This window comes from Phascolarctos cinereus, unplaced genomic scaffold (assembly GCF_003287225.1).
Source record: "Phascolarctos cinereus isolate Bilbo 61053 unplaced genomic scaffold, phaCin_HiC Scaffold_4;HRSCAF=312, whole genome shotgun sequence".
Classification (NCBI taxonomy): domain Eukaryota; kingdom Metazoa; phylum Chordata; class Mammalia; order Diprotodontia; family Phascolarctidae; genus Phascolarctos; species Phascolarctos cinereus.
The window spans coordinates 668,523,878-668,539,274 of NW_027555847.1; the positions used below are offsets into that span (position 1 = coordinate 668,523,878).

General features: G+C 46.6%; 1 protein-coding gene across 2 annotated transcripts; it reads right to left on the reverse strand.

Annotated features, from left to right (window-relative positions):
* Positions 1–5,724: 5,724 nt before the first annotated feature.
* Positions 5,725–11,887, reverse strand: BST2 (bone marrow stromal cell antigen 2). 2 transcript variants are annotated; one of them, XM_020969363.2, is made up of 5 exons: positions 11,298–11,864; positions 10,439–10,514; positions 9,303–9,363; positions 7,095–7,208; positions 5,725–6,086 (listed from the first exon to the last, which is right to left on the reverse strand). In XM_020969363.2, exons 1-4 carry the CDS (start codon positions 11,535–11,537, stop codon positions 7,109–7,111), a joined length of 477 nt encoding a protein of 158 aa, XP_020825022.1. In that variant the 5' UTR covers positions 11,538–11,864; the 3' UTR covers positions 5,725–6,086; positions 7,095–7,108. The 2 variants fall into 2 exon arrangements, 1 of the variants encoding a protein (XP_020825022.1); XR_002321149.2 differs by lacking the exons at positions 5,725–6,086; positions 7,095–7,208 and adding an exon at positions 9,650–9,807 and having other exon boundaries at positions 11,298–11,887.
* Between the last annotated feature and the right edge of the window lie 3,510 nt (positions 11,888–15,397).

Consider the following 15,397-nt stretch of genomic DNA (forward strand, 5'->3'; position numbering starts at 1 on the left):
CCACAGGTCATTTCTCAAGGCATTCATAGATTCAGACACTTGGTATGTGGTGTGCAGTTTCTTCACTGCCCTCCCCCCTTCCCCTCCCCTTCCAAGATTCTATGGTGTGAATGAGAAAGATCCTATATGCACACTTCCAAGACTCCCGAAAGGGAGTGGGGGAAAGGAGAGTTTACTCTTCCTCCCTTATTCCGGTCTCAGCTTTGTGGATTCAAAGAAAAAGTGGGGAAGGTGGCACTTCTTCTGTATTTGAACAGCCATTGTTGCTCCCAGACCTCACTTGGCTCTAGGAATCACTGATTGCATCTCTGGTCCTCAGTGCCCAGATCAGCATCTTGCTCCTACCTCTTCTTTCTTTATCTCACTTTCCAGCATTGCTATCTCAACGGAAGAAAGGAGAGAGGGCATAGCAGCCTGTGGAGGCTGGAGAGCAGGTGGTGCTGGTGATTCCTTGGGGGAGGGAGGGGAGCGGTCTGGACACTTACTTAAGAGTTCTGGGAGTTTCAGTTTTTGCTTGTCTTCCCAGCCAAGGAAATGTCGCCTGTTTCAAGGCTGCACTGGGTTGGAATGGGAGGAGGGAGGTGGTGGAGATACTGGTGCCTGCTCTACCTAGCAGGAGCGGGCATGACTGAGATAGTGGAGAATTGGCATTAGGGGCAGTGTGACTCCTTCCTTCCCAGGCTCATGGGGAGAAGGGCGGATAATGGAGTTTATCAGAGATATCCACAGATGTGGTAGCTCATGTGTGCAGGAATGTTGGGTCAGACGTGAACTGCAACTATCCAGCTCCCTGGCCACCTCTAATTGTTCGCTAATATGTGTTTGACATTTGTTTTGTTATATGCTAAGCTCTTCCTTTATACTGACATTTGCTCCTCTTTTAACCTTCAGACACTATTGGATTCCTGCCTATAAAAAACCCCCAACCCAACAACTTGATTACATCTCTATAAAAACCTGGTTAATGGAGATATGTAGCTCCTTCTCTCCCTTAACTGTGTTGCAGATACTGTGGCTTCTAAGGGCTTTTATATTTCACAGAACATATAAACTGAAACCCTCCTGTTTTAGTATGTTGTTTAGACCACCTAGGGGCAGATTCAGGCAGTATTGATTACTATTTTATTGGTGTCTATAATCCAAGAATTCTCATAACAAGTAGCAAACCTAGAAAGGGAGTTCAAAGCTGTTTGCTTCCTTCCTCTGACTCGGCAAGCCACTTCTATTGGGTGACAACCACCTGGTAGGTTTCATTAGGATAGGGCAGCCCACAGAGCCCTGGGGAGAAAGCTCCTCTTCTACCCTGACTCAAAAAGTGGGTAGAAGAAAGGTGGAGGACCGGGTAGAGTCCAAGAGGGAACTCCCTGCTCTTGGCCAGCCCACAGACCATCTTGTTTGTATGCCTAGCACTTAGCACAAGGGGCTAAAACATAGTAGGTGCTTCATAAATGCTAGTTGACTGACCGACAGACTCAAGAGGAAGGAAGAGAGGGTAGCACCCAGACAGCTGGCTGCCACAGTGATCTATTGGTTTCAAGGTAAAAAGAGACAGCATGCAAATCTCAGACACCATCCCTAAGACTGGCTCCAGTCACAAAAAAAGAATATCACCTCCTTCTCTGTGGATGGGGAACAAGAGAAGAGAGCACACATTTACTTAGTACCTAATATATGCTAGACAGTGTGCTAAGTCCTTTAAAAATATTATTCCTTCTAATGCCACTCTGCATTTAGTTTGTAGATGTTTGGCATATATGTACATATTGTACCTCCTATTAGAATATATGCTCCTTGAGGTCAGGGACTTTCTGTTTGTATCTCTAGCACTTAGTACAATGATGAAGACAACAATAATAGTTAACATTTATATAACACTTACTATGTGCCAGGCATCATGCTGAGCACTTTTACAATTATCTCATTAGATTCTCACAATAACTCTGAGAGGTAGGTGCTATTATTATCTCCATTTTGCAGATGAGGAAATTGAGGCAAACAGAAGTTAATCAACTTTGCTTAGGGTCATACAACTAGTGAGTATCTGAGGCTGAATTTCAGTTTTGGTCTTCCTGACATGGTAAGCTTGTGGATTGACTAATTCTTTACTCCAAGGTCAGTCCTCTATGCATCATGCTACCATGTCTCTCTCAAACATTTGCCACTGAGCTACGAGTTCTAAAGCAGCAATGTCCCCAGTACTTATTGTTATACATGCTCCCCAGTACCTTGGGGAGAGTTAGTGAAATACAAGCTCCTAAAGAGGAAGGATTATTCCATTTTGTATATTTATATCCTCAACACAGGGCCTTGCACACAGTAGGTGCTTAATAAATGCTTCTTAGTGGGGTTGGGTGGGAGGGATGTGTAGGAATTTCTCCCACTTCTTTGTGCAGGCAGAAATATATTGTCAAGATATTAGGAGATGCCCTGTTTTCCGGAACTAAGACACAGCAAGCAGGCTTGGCATAACAACAAAACTTTGTGCTCCCCGTCTGGATGATCTCAGCCCCAGTGAAACCACAGAATTGTTTCACACCAGCACCAGGTGGTCTGTAAGCTTAGACAAGTACATGTAGTACCCACGTTCCGGTCATGAAGTCCTGCTATGAATCAAACTTGTCACATTGTTGCTTTTGCCCTTCATTGCCTGGGCTACAGCTCACTGTGCAGCCATTGGTATAAGCAGAGGTTCCCAAAGTGGGTGATTCCAAAGTGGACCGAGCAATCCAGGGGGGCAGTAGTAGCCTCAGGTGCAGTTGGGGGATGTTGAATAAAAATAAAGGGGCGGTAGAAGCATAAGTAAAGAAGATAAGAAAAATTTGAAAAACTACATGTTTCATCTGTTGTGTAACAGAGTTAAAGTCAGGTGATTACATTATTTTCCAAATAAACATACAACATGCAAGTTATAACCAATCAGTGGTCAAGTCCACTGACAGGTCTTAATAAGCAAGTGTTGGCAGGGGAACCTGTCCTGCATTGTCACAAAGTCCAATATGCATCAGCAGGAATATGCTTGTGATGACTTGTTTACAACACAATACTATGTGCTTACGTGGTACAATATTGCATTATCAAAATTTCAATGCAGGAAAAACCCCACAAATTTAAATAAATTGTTAAATTTAAAATGTGTCATTTAAAAATATTTTATATATTTTTGAAATGGTGCACATTAAAAAGAAACATTAAAGGGTTAAAGAAAGTAGATTTCCAGGGGGGCATTGAGTGATTTTTTTTTTTTGAAAAAGGGGCAGTAGGTCTAATAACTTTGGGAACCTCTGGGTATAAGTATTGAGATCCCCCATACTGCCTCAGGGCTGCCCACTAAGGACCAGTCTCTGGAACACATGCCCTTGCTTACAAGCTGTTTCCCTCACTCTGAAATTAATTAAACTCTTGTCTGATTCCCGACTCTCCTGTCTTTGGTCTGCTTTCTTTGGCTCCAGCCACCCACAGGTTAGAGACCAGTTCTGGTCGGGTTGACAATACCATGACTTGCTTCTCTTTTGTTATTTTCCTGTTTATGTCTTAATTACTTGTTCTGGGTATTAGCTTTTGGTTTCTATGGTCTGAAAACAGAGAATATTGCACTGGGGACAAAGGGTAGGAAGGGGTGTTGGGCCCCAGTGAGCAAAATTGGTTTCCCCAAATGGCCTGCTTTGAACCTGGGAAAAGTAGCCACTTTTCATGAACTATCTTCCACATGGCAAATGCTCTCCCTTTTTGTCCTTATTTCCTGACTTCCCAGGATTCCTTCAAGTCCCACCTAAAACCTCACCTTTTATAGGGAGCCTTCCCCAACCCCTATTAATTCTAATCAGTTAGACTATGAGCTCTTTGAGAACATGAACTGTCTTTTGCCTTTTTTTTTTTGCATACCCAGCACTTAGCACAGTGCCTGGCACATAGTAGGCACTTAATAAAGTTTATTGACTAACTGACCCTTGGCCTACAGCTTCCAAAACCCAAGTAGAAGCCACACAGTCCAATAAGTCATATTTCTTCATGGTTATTTTAAATGCCAAGGGTGTCAAGAGCACCTCTGATGGCCCAGCTTTAGCCCTTTCCCAGTGACAGGGTATGTTACCACCTATGGAAGGCCCTGAGGTGTAGCAGGAGGGTGACCAAGCTCATAGGAATCACTGGGATCAAATGGGCCATGTGGACAAGTTGGCTTCTACTACTAACTGGTGAGAGGAAGCAGCCTATTGCAGGGGCAAAAATCTTGAGCTGAAAATGCAGAATGTAAGTCCAGTTTTTGCTCTGCCCTACTCTTTCTCTGACCTTGGCTGTAATATTCTTGGGAGTTTTAATTTTGTTTCTTTTAAGAGGTGACCAGTGAATTTTTTCAACTGCTACTTTGCCCTCTGGCTCTAAGGAATTTGGGGAGTTTTCTTTTATAATTTCTTGAAGTATTATGTATGTTTTTTTCTTTTTGTTGTTGTTCCTGGCTGTCAGGGTAGTCCTCAGATTATTTCTCCCTGGCGCAGCTTGACTTTGGACTTTATGTTAGTGTTGGGCTCTGCTCACTTCTGGGGGGGTATCTGGCTTGAACTTCTGTCCTTCTCCATCTTTCTGCTTCTTTCCCAGTTCAGTCTAGGGGCCTGCAATCTTTCATTACTCCCCAAATAGTGTGAAACAGGTAGAGGTCTATTCACTGTCCTCCTGGTCTGATCTCTGAAAGTTCCTGATCCCGGTTTGGGTTTGCTGGCCTGTGTATAGTTCAGCTCCTGTAAACTGTTCCTAGACTCCGTCATTTTGCCTCCGGGAGGTTCTGCAGGGTCAAGAGTGACTGAACCTGGGTCTCTTTTACTCTTAGTCTTCTGCCCTGGTTATTTCACTGCAGACTCACGTGCTGGGTTAGGCTAGAACTGAGTCGATGCTCATGGGCTCAGAAATGTACGACTGCCATCCTGGAATTCATTCTGTGTTTAGCACTCAGCTAGGGCCCAGCTCACTTTCTCCACCCTGAATCTGTGACCCAGAACTGGGGTAATGGGCAACAGAGCTGTCACAGGGAAGCCATTTCTGTCCCCAGCTCAGGTATTCCCTGAGGTGTCTCTCTACCCTGCTGTTTCCTGCCCTGGTACTGTGTCTTGGCCCCCTTTCTCCCCCGGGTGCTAAAATGCTGCCCCCTAAGCGTCCCTGCCGTCAAACATTCCTAGCCATCCCCTGCCCCAGACAAAGCTTTCTATCTCTTTTTAAGTTGCTCTGGGCTGGAAAAATGACTAACTGTGATTTTTTAAAAACAGCTTTTCCAATTGGAATTTGATCTGGTGCATTTTCTAAGTTGGTGTGGAAGAGGTGTACTAGATGTGATAGGCAAAAATGCTTTCTCTCACTCTGCCATCTTGACTCCACCTCTCTCTCTCTCTGTCTCTGACCTTGCTCACAAGATGATAGCTTCCTATGTCTACAGCTGGAGAAGACCTTAGGAGTCATCTAGTCTAACCCCCTCATTTTACAGATAAGGAAACTGAGGCCCAGTGAAGTTAGGTGACTTTCCCGAGTCTATGCATATTTGTAAGTATCAGAGATAGGACTGGAGCTCAGGTCTAAATTCAGTACTCTTTCTACTAAACCTCAAAGCTTCCCAAGAGGAGACTGCACCTTGATAGGGAAGGACAAGGGCCGAGAAAAGCTAAACTCTTACTCTCCTTCTCTCCCATCTCCTATTCTCAGCTCTTTCCTTCCCCATCTCCCCAAAAGGATCAGAAAATGTAAACTATAGTCATCTTTTATTTTAACGATCCCAACTCCTAGCCCATCCCCTTAGCTACTTCTATCAAGGACACCCCAGTGCCTGCTCCATATCGGAGCTCCTTCCCCCATCCTCCCTCAGAGCCCATCCCCTCTTCTTCCCCTCCTCCAGATCATTTCCCCGCTCCTGCTTCTCTCCTCTAATCCTAGCACTCCACACCCTGGGACTTTAGAATCAGGTGGTGAGAGCAAACAGTCCAGTGTTGGGTGTCACAAGACCACCCAGAGTTCCTGCTCTGGATCAGCCTCACTGCATGTTCTTAAGCTTCAGGAAATAACACCAGGAACCAGAGCATAGAAGTCTCCAAAAAGGTAGGAAGTGCCTAGGACAGAAAATAGAAGGAAGTCAGGTCAGAGTGTCCCGCCGCCCTCCCTTATTCCAGGCTACTTCTGCTCGCTCTCTAGGGCAGAGGTCCCAAAGTCTGTTCCACATCCCCACCCCCCAACAAGAATACATACTTTGTTATGCTCAGGATTGTTTGTGTACCTGCATTTCTTCCCAATCTTGAAAAGCTTGGGTACCAAACTCTCCCCTCCAGGAAATCTCACCCTTTCCAGGGCTAGTCTTTCCACATGCCTGGGAATCCCTCTCTTTTCTTCACTTCCCCTTGTTGCCCCAATTCCATTCCTCTGGCTGAACTCCAATCCCCTTAATGAGTCTTCAGCTCCCTTGTTGCTCTTCACCTCCCTCGTTGAGCCCCCATCCATTCACTGAACCCCTACACCCTCAGGGATCCTTCAACCTCTCTCTCTGAGGTTCTGTCTTGCCTCCGTTGAGCCCCATGCCCTCATCGAGCCCCAGGGCCTCAAGCCCCCCATCTCCCTCATTATTACCTTTTCTCCCATGTTGAGTCACCACCCTGTCATGCCAAACTGTGCTCCACAGGGATTCTCACCATTGCCAGGGCTAGCCTTTCCACAGTTCCATTCACTGTATCTTTCCCACTTCTCTTTATTGCTCTCAGATCTACTCCGCCTCCCTTAATGAGCTCCCAAACCTTTCACTGAGTCCCAGTCCATCATACCTTAAACCTTATCTCTTCTCTGGGTTTTTATTCCATCATGGATCCTTCAGTCCCTCTCTCTGAGGCCCCATCCTGCTTCCCTGCATCTTTAACTCCCACACTGGGCCCTCATCCTCTCAATGAGCCCTACCACCTGTCTTTGAGCTCCCATCCCCCTCACTGACCTCCATCGTCTCAATAAGCCCCAGTCACATTATTACCCATCTCCCTTACTGAGCCCCCATCTACTTTATTGAGTTCTTGTCCCCTCCACGAGTCAATGTCACCTTACTAAGCCCCCTTTCATCCCTGATCAATGTCACCTACCTTGCTCAGAATGCTCAGGGAATCAAGGTAATGGCCAGTCCTAGACTCAGAAGTAAAGAGTAGATCTGAGGGCCAGGCAGTGCTGTACTTGTCTCTTCTGGGTTCTTTTTTTCTCTAGAAGATAAAGGTGGGGTAGGAGGGATGGACAGGAAGGGGATAGTCAGAATTAGTGAACAATGGGATATTTCCCTAATATCTAGGGTCTAGGGGCCTAGCCACTGCTAGTCCCTTCCCACATGACTGAGAGAGATCTTCTGAATGACTTTGCCTGAGCATAGGTCCTGGGGGCCTCTAAGAGAGATTTCTACCACACCATTCCCAGGTCCGCAATCTTGAGTTCTTGGCGGGGAACAGAAGGTCAATGCAACTCCCTACTCCTAATAGCACTATGGTAATTAATGTGTTGTCAATTAATGTCATACTAGTTAATAGTCCTTTTTCCAAAGTTTGTGGCGATGGAGGAGAGCCATGGTATAGATCATCTCAAAGAGTGGAAAAATCCCCTTTTTTTCCCCAAAGAAAAAATCCCCAAATGCTTCTTACTGTCAGTGTAGTCTGTTATATTACTATACTATGAGTTTCATCAGAACAGAGATTGTCTTTCTTTAATATCAGAAACTTTCCCAGCACCGAGTGTGAGGCTCTAAAAGCAAGTGGCACTCAGACATTTCCTGAAGGAGAGAAAGTTGGTTTTGGAAAGCCTGTTGTGGTACATAGAGCAGAGAATGTCACAGCTGGGTATTGAGTGGGGGGTAGGGTGGGAGCCTTCCAATACAGACTGTCCAAGTAGAGAAAGACATCAGAACAGAGGATGTCACAGCTGGGCATTGAGTGGGGGCTGGAGTTGGGGTGTGGGGAAACTTTGGAATGCAGATTGTTGGAGCTGAGAAGAGTGTTAGCACAGAGGATGGCAAAGATGGGCATTGAACGGAGCCTTTACCACACAGACTACTGAAATGAGATTATTAGAATATAGCAGATCAGACTTTGGAAGGACCTTAGTACACAAAATGTCAGAGCTGGAAAGGCCCTTAGAATGACAGCAATGAATACCAGTGTTAGGGGGAACTTCCAACACCAAATATAGAATGTTAGAATCACAAGGGCACAGAATATGGAGAACTGAATGCTAGGAGGGACCACAGCACATATCAGGACTGAAAGGGACCAGAGCAAAGCCTCATATATCTGAAAGAACCCTAACTTTTGGAGTCAGGAACTATTCTCAATCCTTGCTTTGCCATTTACTACTTATGGGATGGCCAGGTCATTTAACCTGTTTTGAAGGAAGCAAGCATTTATCGAGCACTTGCCATGTGCCAGACACTCTCCGGGCCTGTTTTTTCATCTGTAAAATGGGATTAGATGACCTCTGAGGGCCTTCTAGCCCTCCCAGTTGTAAATCTCTTACTTAAGTTATAAGATGTCAGAGCACACCACGATTAATAGGGTGGAGAGTGGGGATTAGCTAATTAGAATGCCAGAGGTGGAAGAGAAGACATCCTTCCTTCAAACCTCCCTCAAAATAAAAAGCAGACCATGTCAGAGTTGGAAGGGACCCTATGAGAGCGGTCATAGAAGGTCAGATGAGGAAAGGGCTGGAAAGCACAAATGGTGAAGAAGAAGAGGGGGAAGAGAAAAAAAGACAAAACCCAAAATGGCAGAGTGGGAAGGAAACTTAGAGGACATCTCATCTAATGGCTTCGTGTTATAGAGGAAACTGAGTCAGGAGGAGGAAGAGGAGGAGTGTACTGCCCAGGGCCTCATGACAAGTCAGTAACAGAACCAGGATCTATTTCGTGCGAAGCCCTCAGAGTCCCTGCTGCCTGAATCCAGGTCTGTATTGACGACCTTCAGGGCTAGACTGCCCTTCCTGACTCACCTGGTATCTCTTCCATAGATCCTACAGGTGGCACTCCGGAAGGGGAGAGAGGCTGTCCTGGGTTTACACATTTGTCTTGGTTCAGCCACACAACAGGAAATCAACCCTCACCCCTCCCACATCTCTACCCTACACTAGGGGTAGAGGGTTCTTGGCATCTCCATCCAGAAATAAATGTGTCCCTAGAAGATAGGATGACCCTGTCTCTAGAAGTGACCTAACCCAAGAAGAATCCAAGTGAGTCACTGATCCATATGAAGTCTCCACTAAGGGAAGTTATGAGGGACAGCAGAGCCCAGCCCCTCCACAGGGAGGCTAGTACTGACCTCTCCATCTGCAGGGCTGCCTCAGCATTCCTAAGTTTCTCAGCAAAATTCTGGTTCTCTTCTGGACCAGGGAAGAAGGCAGGAGGGGAAGTTAATGAGAAGGAGAAATTGTTTCACTCCCACCCTCATCCCCACCAACTTGGTGCCATGGGAAAGGCCCCCAAAGCCTCTTGGGTCTTCAAACTTTCTTCCCCAGAGCCTGAATTCCCTCCATTTGAGACACCCCTCTTCACAAGGCTCCTTCTTAGGAAATGATCCCTGGGATAGGGACTACTAGGGAAAGGCATTAAGACCCCCTTGTGGCTACCCATGATGCCCAGAGAAGGGAAGAGAACATGGACTCGTACTTAAGAACTGCAGGGGACCTCAGAGCTCATGAGGTGCAATTCCCTCACTTGACAGATGAGAAGATTGAGGCTCAGAGGTCAAGTGACTGGCCCAGAGTCATGCAGCTCATAGTGGCAGAACCCACACAGACACCTGGACCTCCTGGAAGTCACACGTCCTAGTGGAAAATGGGAAGCTTTGGGGTCAGAGAGCCTGAGCTAGGGTCCTCCCCCATCATTGTGCCTGGGTGACTTTGGGCAAGGTCCTTAACCTCTCTGGCCTCTGCTTCCTCGTGGGCAAAATGAGGAGATGGGAGCAGACCAGGGGTTCTTAGCCTTGTTTGTGTTGTGTCCCCCACTTTGGGCATTGATCTGCTGAAGGCCAGGATCCCCTTCTCAGAATGATGTGCTTAAATGTATAAAATACAACAGGTAGGATTTCAAAGGAAACCAATTGCACTGAACTACAGTTATCTAAATATTAAAAATAAACAAACTCATGGACCCCAGGTTTAGGACCTCCGGAGTAGATGGTTTCTAAGGTCCCTTTCCAGCTCTAAAACCTATGATCACTCTACTCTCAGCCCCATTCCCTGGATGTATGTTAGGGCCTTGGGGGAGGTAGTACCAACCTTGCTGGGCAGCCTGGGATTGGGGGGGTGGGGGGTGGTCAGTCTGTGCTTCCCTCCCTCTCTACCTCCAGCCCCTGAAACTCCCTTTTCAAAGTGGCAGGGTCCTGAGACTCCCCCCCAGAGTGGTGGAGGGAAGGGGAGCCGCTCCAGGTCCTCCCTACATACACAGGCCCCTTACCCTTCAGCTTCTGTAGCTGACTGAGCAGCGAATCTCTCTGGGATGCCATCTCCTCCAAGTTATTGTTCAGGTCTCTCTAAGGGGAGGAAAAAGGTGTGTGAATGGACCGGGCCTAGGAGATAGCCACATCTGCCCTCATGTCCTGCAATCCTTTCTGGGGCTGGCTTCCAGTTTCAAAACAGCTCCCAAGGTCAACTGGGAGGGAGGTGGGTGGGTAAAGGAGCCAAGGAGGAAGCTTTCTAGGTCCAAAACATGGAATGTTCTAGAAAAGTAGAGGGGAACGCAGGGAGACAAGAAGGGTGGGAAGGGGAAATAAGGCAGATGTGGGGACTTAAGAAGGCAAAGCAGCCAGGGAGCCAGACAAGGGCTAGAGGAGGGAAAATGGTGAGATAAGGGAAATGGGGGATTGGTGAAAACAGGAAGCAAAAGTTATAGGATAGCAGACATCTGGGGAGGAGAAAGATTCAAAGATAAGCGAGATAGGGAGAGAGAAAGGAGGAAAGAAAGAACAGGTGAGGAACAGAGACAAGAGAAGGGAGGTGGGGAGATAAGGAAGTGGGAGGCAGAGAAGGGAGAAAGATGGAGAGATGGGGAAATGGTGAAGAGGTTCAGGGAGGGGAGACCTAGGAAAAGGGGAGAGGAGCTAGGGGAGACATGGAGAACTGGGGCAGAGAGAAGCAGGGACAAACAGATTGTTTTATGTAGACAAGCCTAGAACCTAAAATGCTGAATTATAAGAAATTGACTCTATCTCCTGCTCATTGATCTCAGGCCCCTCCCTACGGCTCCTTCCTTGGGCTCGTCTACCCCTCTGCTCCTCTTTACCTTAAGACTCCTGAGCCCATTCCACCCCCAGTACCGAAACATTGCTGCAGCTCCGCCATTGGGCCTCCACCTCCAAGAAGCTTTCCTGGCTCTGCCTCAACTTCTCCTTCAGTTGCTGGCTTTCCTGCCGTAGCACCAAGCCCTGCTGACAGGCTTCTGAGTTGGCTCTGTATAAGTAAACCCCCAGGAGGGGTGCCAGTATGAGGATCACGGCTAACAGAAAAGCCGAGACGGCTAGGAGCTTTTTCCGCTGTGTCTCCATCCAGAGATACATGTGCTGATTTCTCAAATGGTCTCTGAGTCCGCTCAATCAAGGGTCCTTTCCCTGTAAAGCCGAGAGAAAAATCCCCGGTCCTGGGCTCCGCCCAAGTTTGTTTTTGAGATTTGCCAGTCTGCTTATTGGTTAAGGCTAGTTGTTTGGGGTCACAGGGGAGGAGGTAGAATCAAAGCATTTGGTCCTGTCCCACTTTGCTGTTTCCTCCCCAGGCAGTTGGAGCCCTCCCCAATAAGCACTTACTAGATGTGGAGGGAATTGGGAGTGCCCAGTCCCTGCCTGGGGAGGTTTGGGAGGTCAGCAGGAGTATTCAAATGAAGCAAGAAGAATTCTTAAAAAAAAAACCTGGCCGCTTCTGTTTCAGTTTCCTGAAAACAAGCTTAGTTTCATTTCTTGCGCTCCAAGCGTGGGGGGCAGAGCCTAAACCTGGTCTGCGGCCAGAGCCAGTGAAGACACCGGAAGTGGGGGCTACTTGAGAGCAGTGTATTATTCATAATTTGCATGCAGCCTCAGCCTGGGCCCCCTAGGGGAAGGTTCAAGGACCTCAATCTGCCAGGTCATGGAAGCCTTCCAGAATTGCCCACTTATGGGACTTGTTTTAGAGCCAAGAGGCAAGATTTGTTGGTGGTTAGAATCAATCAGTCGATCAGACAGCATGTATTAGGTGTATGTAATGAGATCCAGGGACCTGGGCAGGTATTTGTTCAGAGAGGTATTTCGTGGGGCAGAGATCACCTACCCAAATTAAAACCAGAGTCTTGACAAAAGTTTGCAAAAAGGAGAAATCTCTTTATTGACTTTCTTGAGAAAGGGCACTCACATCAGCCCAAGAAAGAGAGAGAGAGTTCTTTGTTTAAGGCAAGAATATATAGACCGAACGCAGCAGCCCACCCTAACCCCCTTCCCGTTGGCTCATTGGGTGAGCCTCAGGTGTACAATCTTTTCGTGTGAAAACTGCCCCAGTAAGAGAGAGAACAAAGAGGTATAGAAATAATGTTAGCACGTTCCCCTTTTCAGGGCCTTACAGTTTCGGCAGCCTTTTATGCAAGGTCATACAACTAGCCCGAGGATGAGATAGACAGGGTGTTCTTATGGCTCAGGAATTTCTGCTAATGCTATCTAAGAGTAGGGGAGGGAGAAGGCTAGGGGAGGGGGTCTTGTATTCTGAGGGGTCTTCACTTAGTGTTGGTACACGTGTACCACTCAAAAGCAACAATACCAGAACCGTTAACAAGAACTAATGACCCTTTGAGGAGGCTTCACTTCTGAGAGATCATCTCTCACAATATGAAAATGAGTGTTTCACTCTATATGTTCAAGAGAGACTGTGATATTCACCTTTCAGTAAAGCAAGAAGAGTCCTGTGGCTAGCTTTTTGCCCTCCTAACTCAAAGGGCGCAATGGGCTAGAATTATATCTATTATACATAAATATTTTGCTGTCCATGTTATGATGCTCTTCTAAGGGTTCAGAATAAATTTAACTTTCTTCCCCCTGGTTTCTCTAAGGGGGAGAGGATAGCAATTAGCTTCTCTGGTCCAGCCTAGCTCCCTCTCACCAAATACTTGTTACACAAAAGACCATGGTTAACAAGCAAACATATTTATCCAAGGAAGCCATAAAATAGAAATTGAGGAACGTATGCAGATTAGGGTTGGGGCAGATGGGAGGCTTAGTGGATAGAGTGCCAGGCCTGGAGTTAGAAAGTTCAAATCTGGCCCCAGACACTTAGTAGTTATGTGACCCCGGGCAAGTCACTTAACCTTGTTTGCCTCAGTTTCCTCATCTGTAAAATGAGCTGGAGAAGGAAATGGTGAACCACTCCAGTATCTTTGCCAAGAAAACCTCCAGTGGGGTCACAAAGAGTCGGACGTAACTGAACAAGAACAAAATGAGCTCTTTGGACCTGTAACGAGATAAAATCTCAGTTCAGTCAAGGAGAGAATGATCTCACCAGAGAGGTCTGCTTTTATCAGTTTCTGGGGGGGGAGGCACTGGAAATCAAGGTATATGCTATGGGGCCAGCTTCTCCTACATACCTATGGTTCTGGGGCCTTCTCTTAGCCATTCAAAAGTGTGGGCTTTTTTGAACTCTGTATTTCCCCTCCCTTAGGCCTCTCTCCACGTATATACAGTGGTGTGGGCTCAAAGGTCTTTCAGCTACTGAGGAATTGTAGTTTTGCCATCTATGATGTATATGGGATAATAATAGCTTTAAGGTTTACAAAGTGTTTTAGAGATATTTTATCCTCATAACAACTGTGGGAGGTAGGTACTACTATTTGCTCCATTTTATAGAGGAGGAAACTAAGGCAGATAGAGGTTAAGTGACTTGCCCAAGGTCACACAGTGAAGTGTCTGAGGTGGGGATTTGAACTCAGGTCTTCTTAGCAGTTCCAGCACTCTACTGCACCACCTACTTGCCTCTAGGCACCGCAGGGCTGTCCTTTAGGTCACTACCCACAAGACTTCCAGGGCCAGGTTGGTACTTTCATTTGTTTGGAGGGCAGGACAACTTGTGGAAGGCAGGGGATGTATCTTGGGGTGAGAGACCTAAGCAGAGGGAGGGGCCTTCGTGACCAGCTACCTCTTGAAGCATGCTACACAAGGTACAGGATCACTAACTTCTTTCAGTGACAAGACCACTGGAAGGGCTCCCCCTTCCATCACTGTATTCCATCCTTAGATTGCTCCAGATTGCCCCACTGTCTCTGCTCCCACTTGTAGCTTCTTCAGGGAAATGTAGTCCAAGGAATTTCTCCCAGTGAACAATGCTCTTGGCCCCCAGCAAAATGAGAAATAAAGTACAGTACTAGAAATGTTCTCCATGGTCATTTACACTACAATGTATTTTCTCAACCAGTGAATAATAGTACAACTACTATCATGTTGGTGGGGGTGGGGGTGGGGATATGTGGCACAAAAACTGTACCTAGCTCATTGGTCACATGCAGAGCTCACTGGTCCAGTTAGGAGGATTAGAATACTCCTTGGTTCTCGGGGCAGCTAGGTGGTGCAGTGGATAGAGCACTGGCCCTGAAGTCAGGAGGACCTGAGTTCAAATCTGGCCTCAGACCAAACACTTGACACTAGCTGTGTGACCTGGGGCAAGTCACTTAACCCCAATTGCCTAAAAGTTAAAAAAAAACCAAACAAAAAAAAGAATACTCCTTGGTTCTCATTGCAGCTTCTAGGGTCTCCCTCTATCCTATCACTTAGTAACATCCCCATACAATCCATATCTTCTACTCAATCAAACTCCTGGTAGTTGTTGCCTACAGACTCCCACGTCACTCCCCTTCCTTTCTCAATTAGTTCAGTACTTGGCTCCCAATTTTTCTCTCCTTTCCAACTCCTGCTCTCATATTAAGGAGCTTTAGCATACATATTGACTCCCTCCCAAACACCCTAACCATTCAGTTCTTTAACCTGCTTCCTTCCCATGAGCTATTCCCCTCCCCCATCTCAGCTGCACACAAAGGTGGTCATACCCTTGATCTTGCCATCACTGACAAATGTACCACCTTCGTGTCAAAGAATTTTGAAATTCTCTTAACCGAGGTGCTTCATCTCTCCCTCTCCTCCCTTACAAAATCCTCTTCTTTGTCCACACTGTAACCACCAATCTCTTGACCCCTGAATACTCACTGAGGTCATTTCCACTACATTGGCCACTCTCTCCGTTTGCCTCCAATTTAACACCTTGGTGAACCATGCAACTCCGCGCCATCTTCCTCAAATCTCCAGCCCCTCTTATCAGATCACCGATCATGCCTTGCCAAATCTAACCCTTGGATGACTCACCATTTGATATCTTCACTCCTACACACATCGTTAATGAATAAAGTTTGAGAAAACCA

What these genes read in the sequence shown, in the direction of transcription:
- BST2 (XM_020969363.2), bottom strand. Translation starts at nt 11,537, where the DNA reads ATGTATCTCTGGATGGAGACACAGCGGAAAAAGCTCCTAGCCGTCTCG. An exon ending in TCAGCTACAGAAGCTGAAGG is followed by an intron (nt 9,364 to 10,438) that starts GTAAGGGGCCTG and finishes TCCCTGGTCCAG; the next exon opens with AAGAGAACCAGAATTTTGCT. An exon ending in GCAGCCCTGCAGATGGAGAG is followed by an intron (nt 7,209 to 9,302) that starts GTCAGTACTAGC and finishes TTTATCTTCTAG; the next exon opens with AGAAAAAAAGAACCCAGAAG.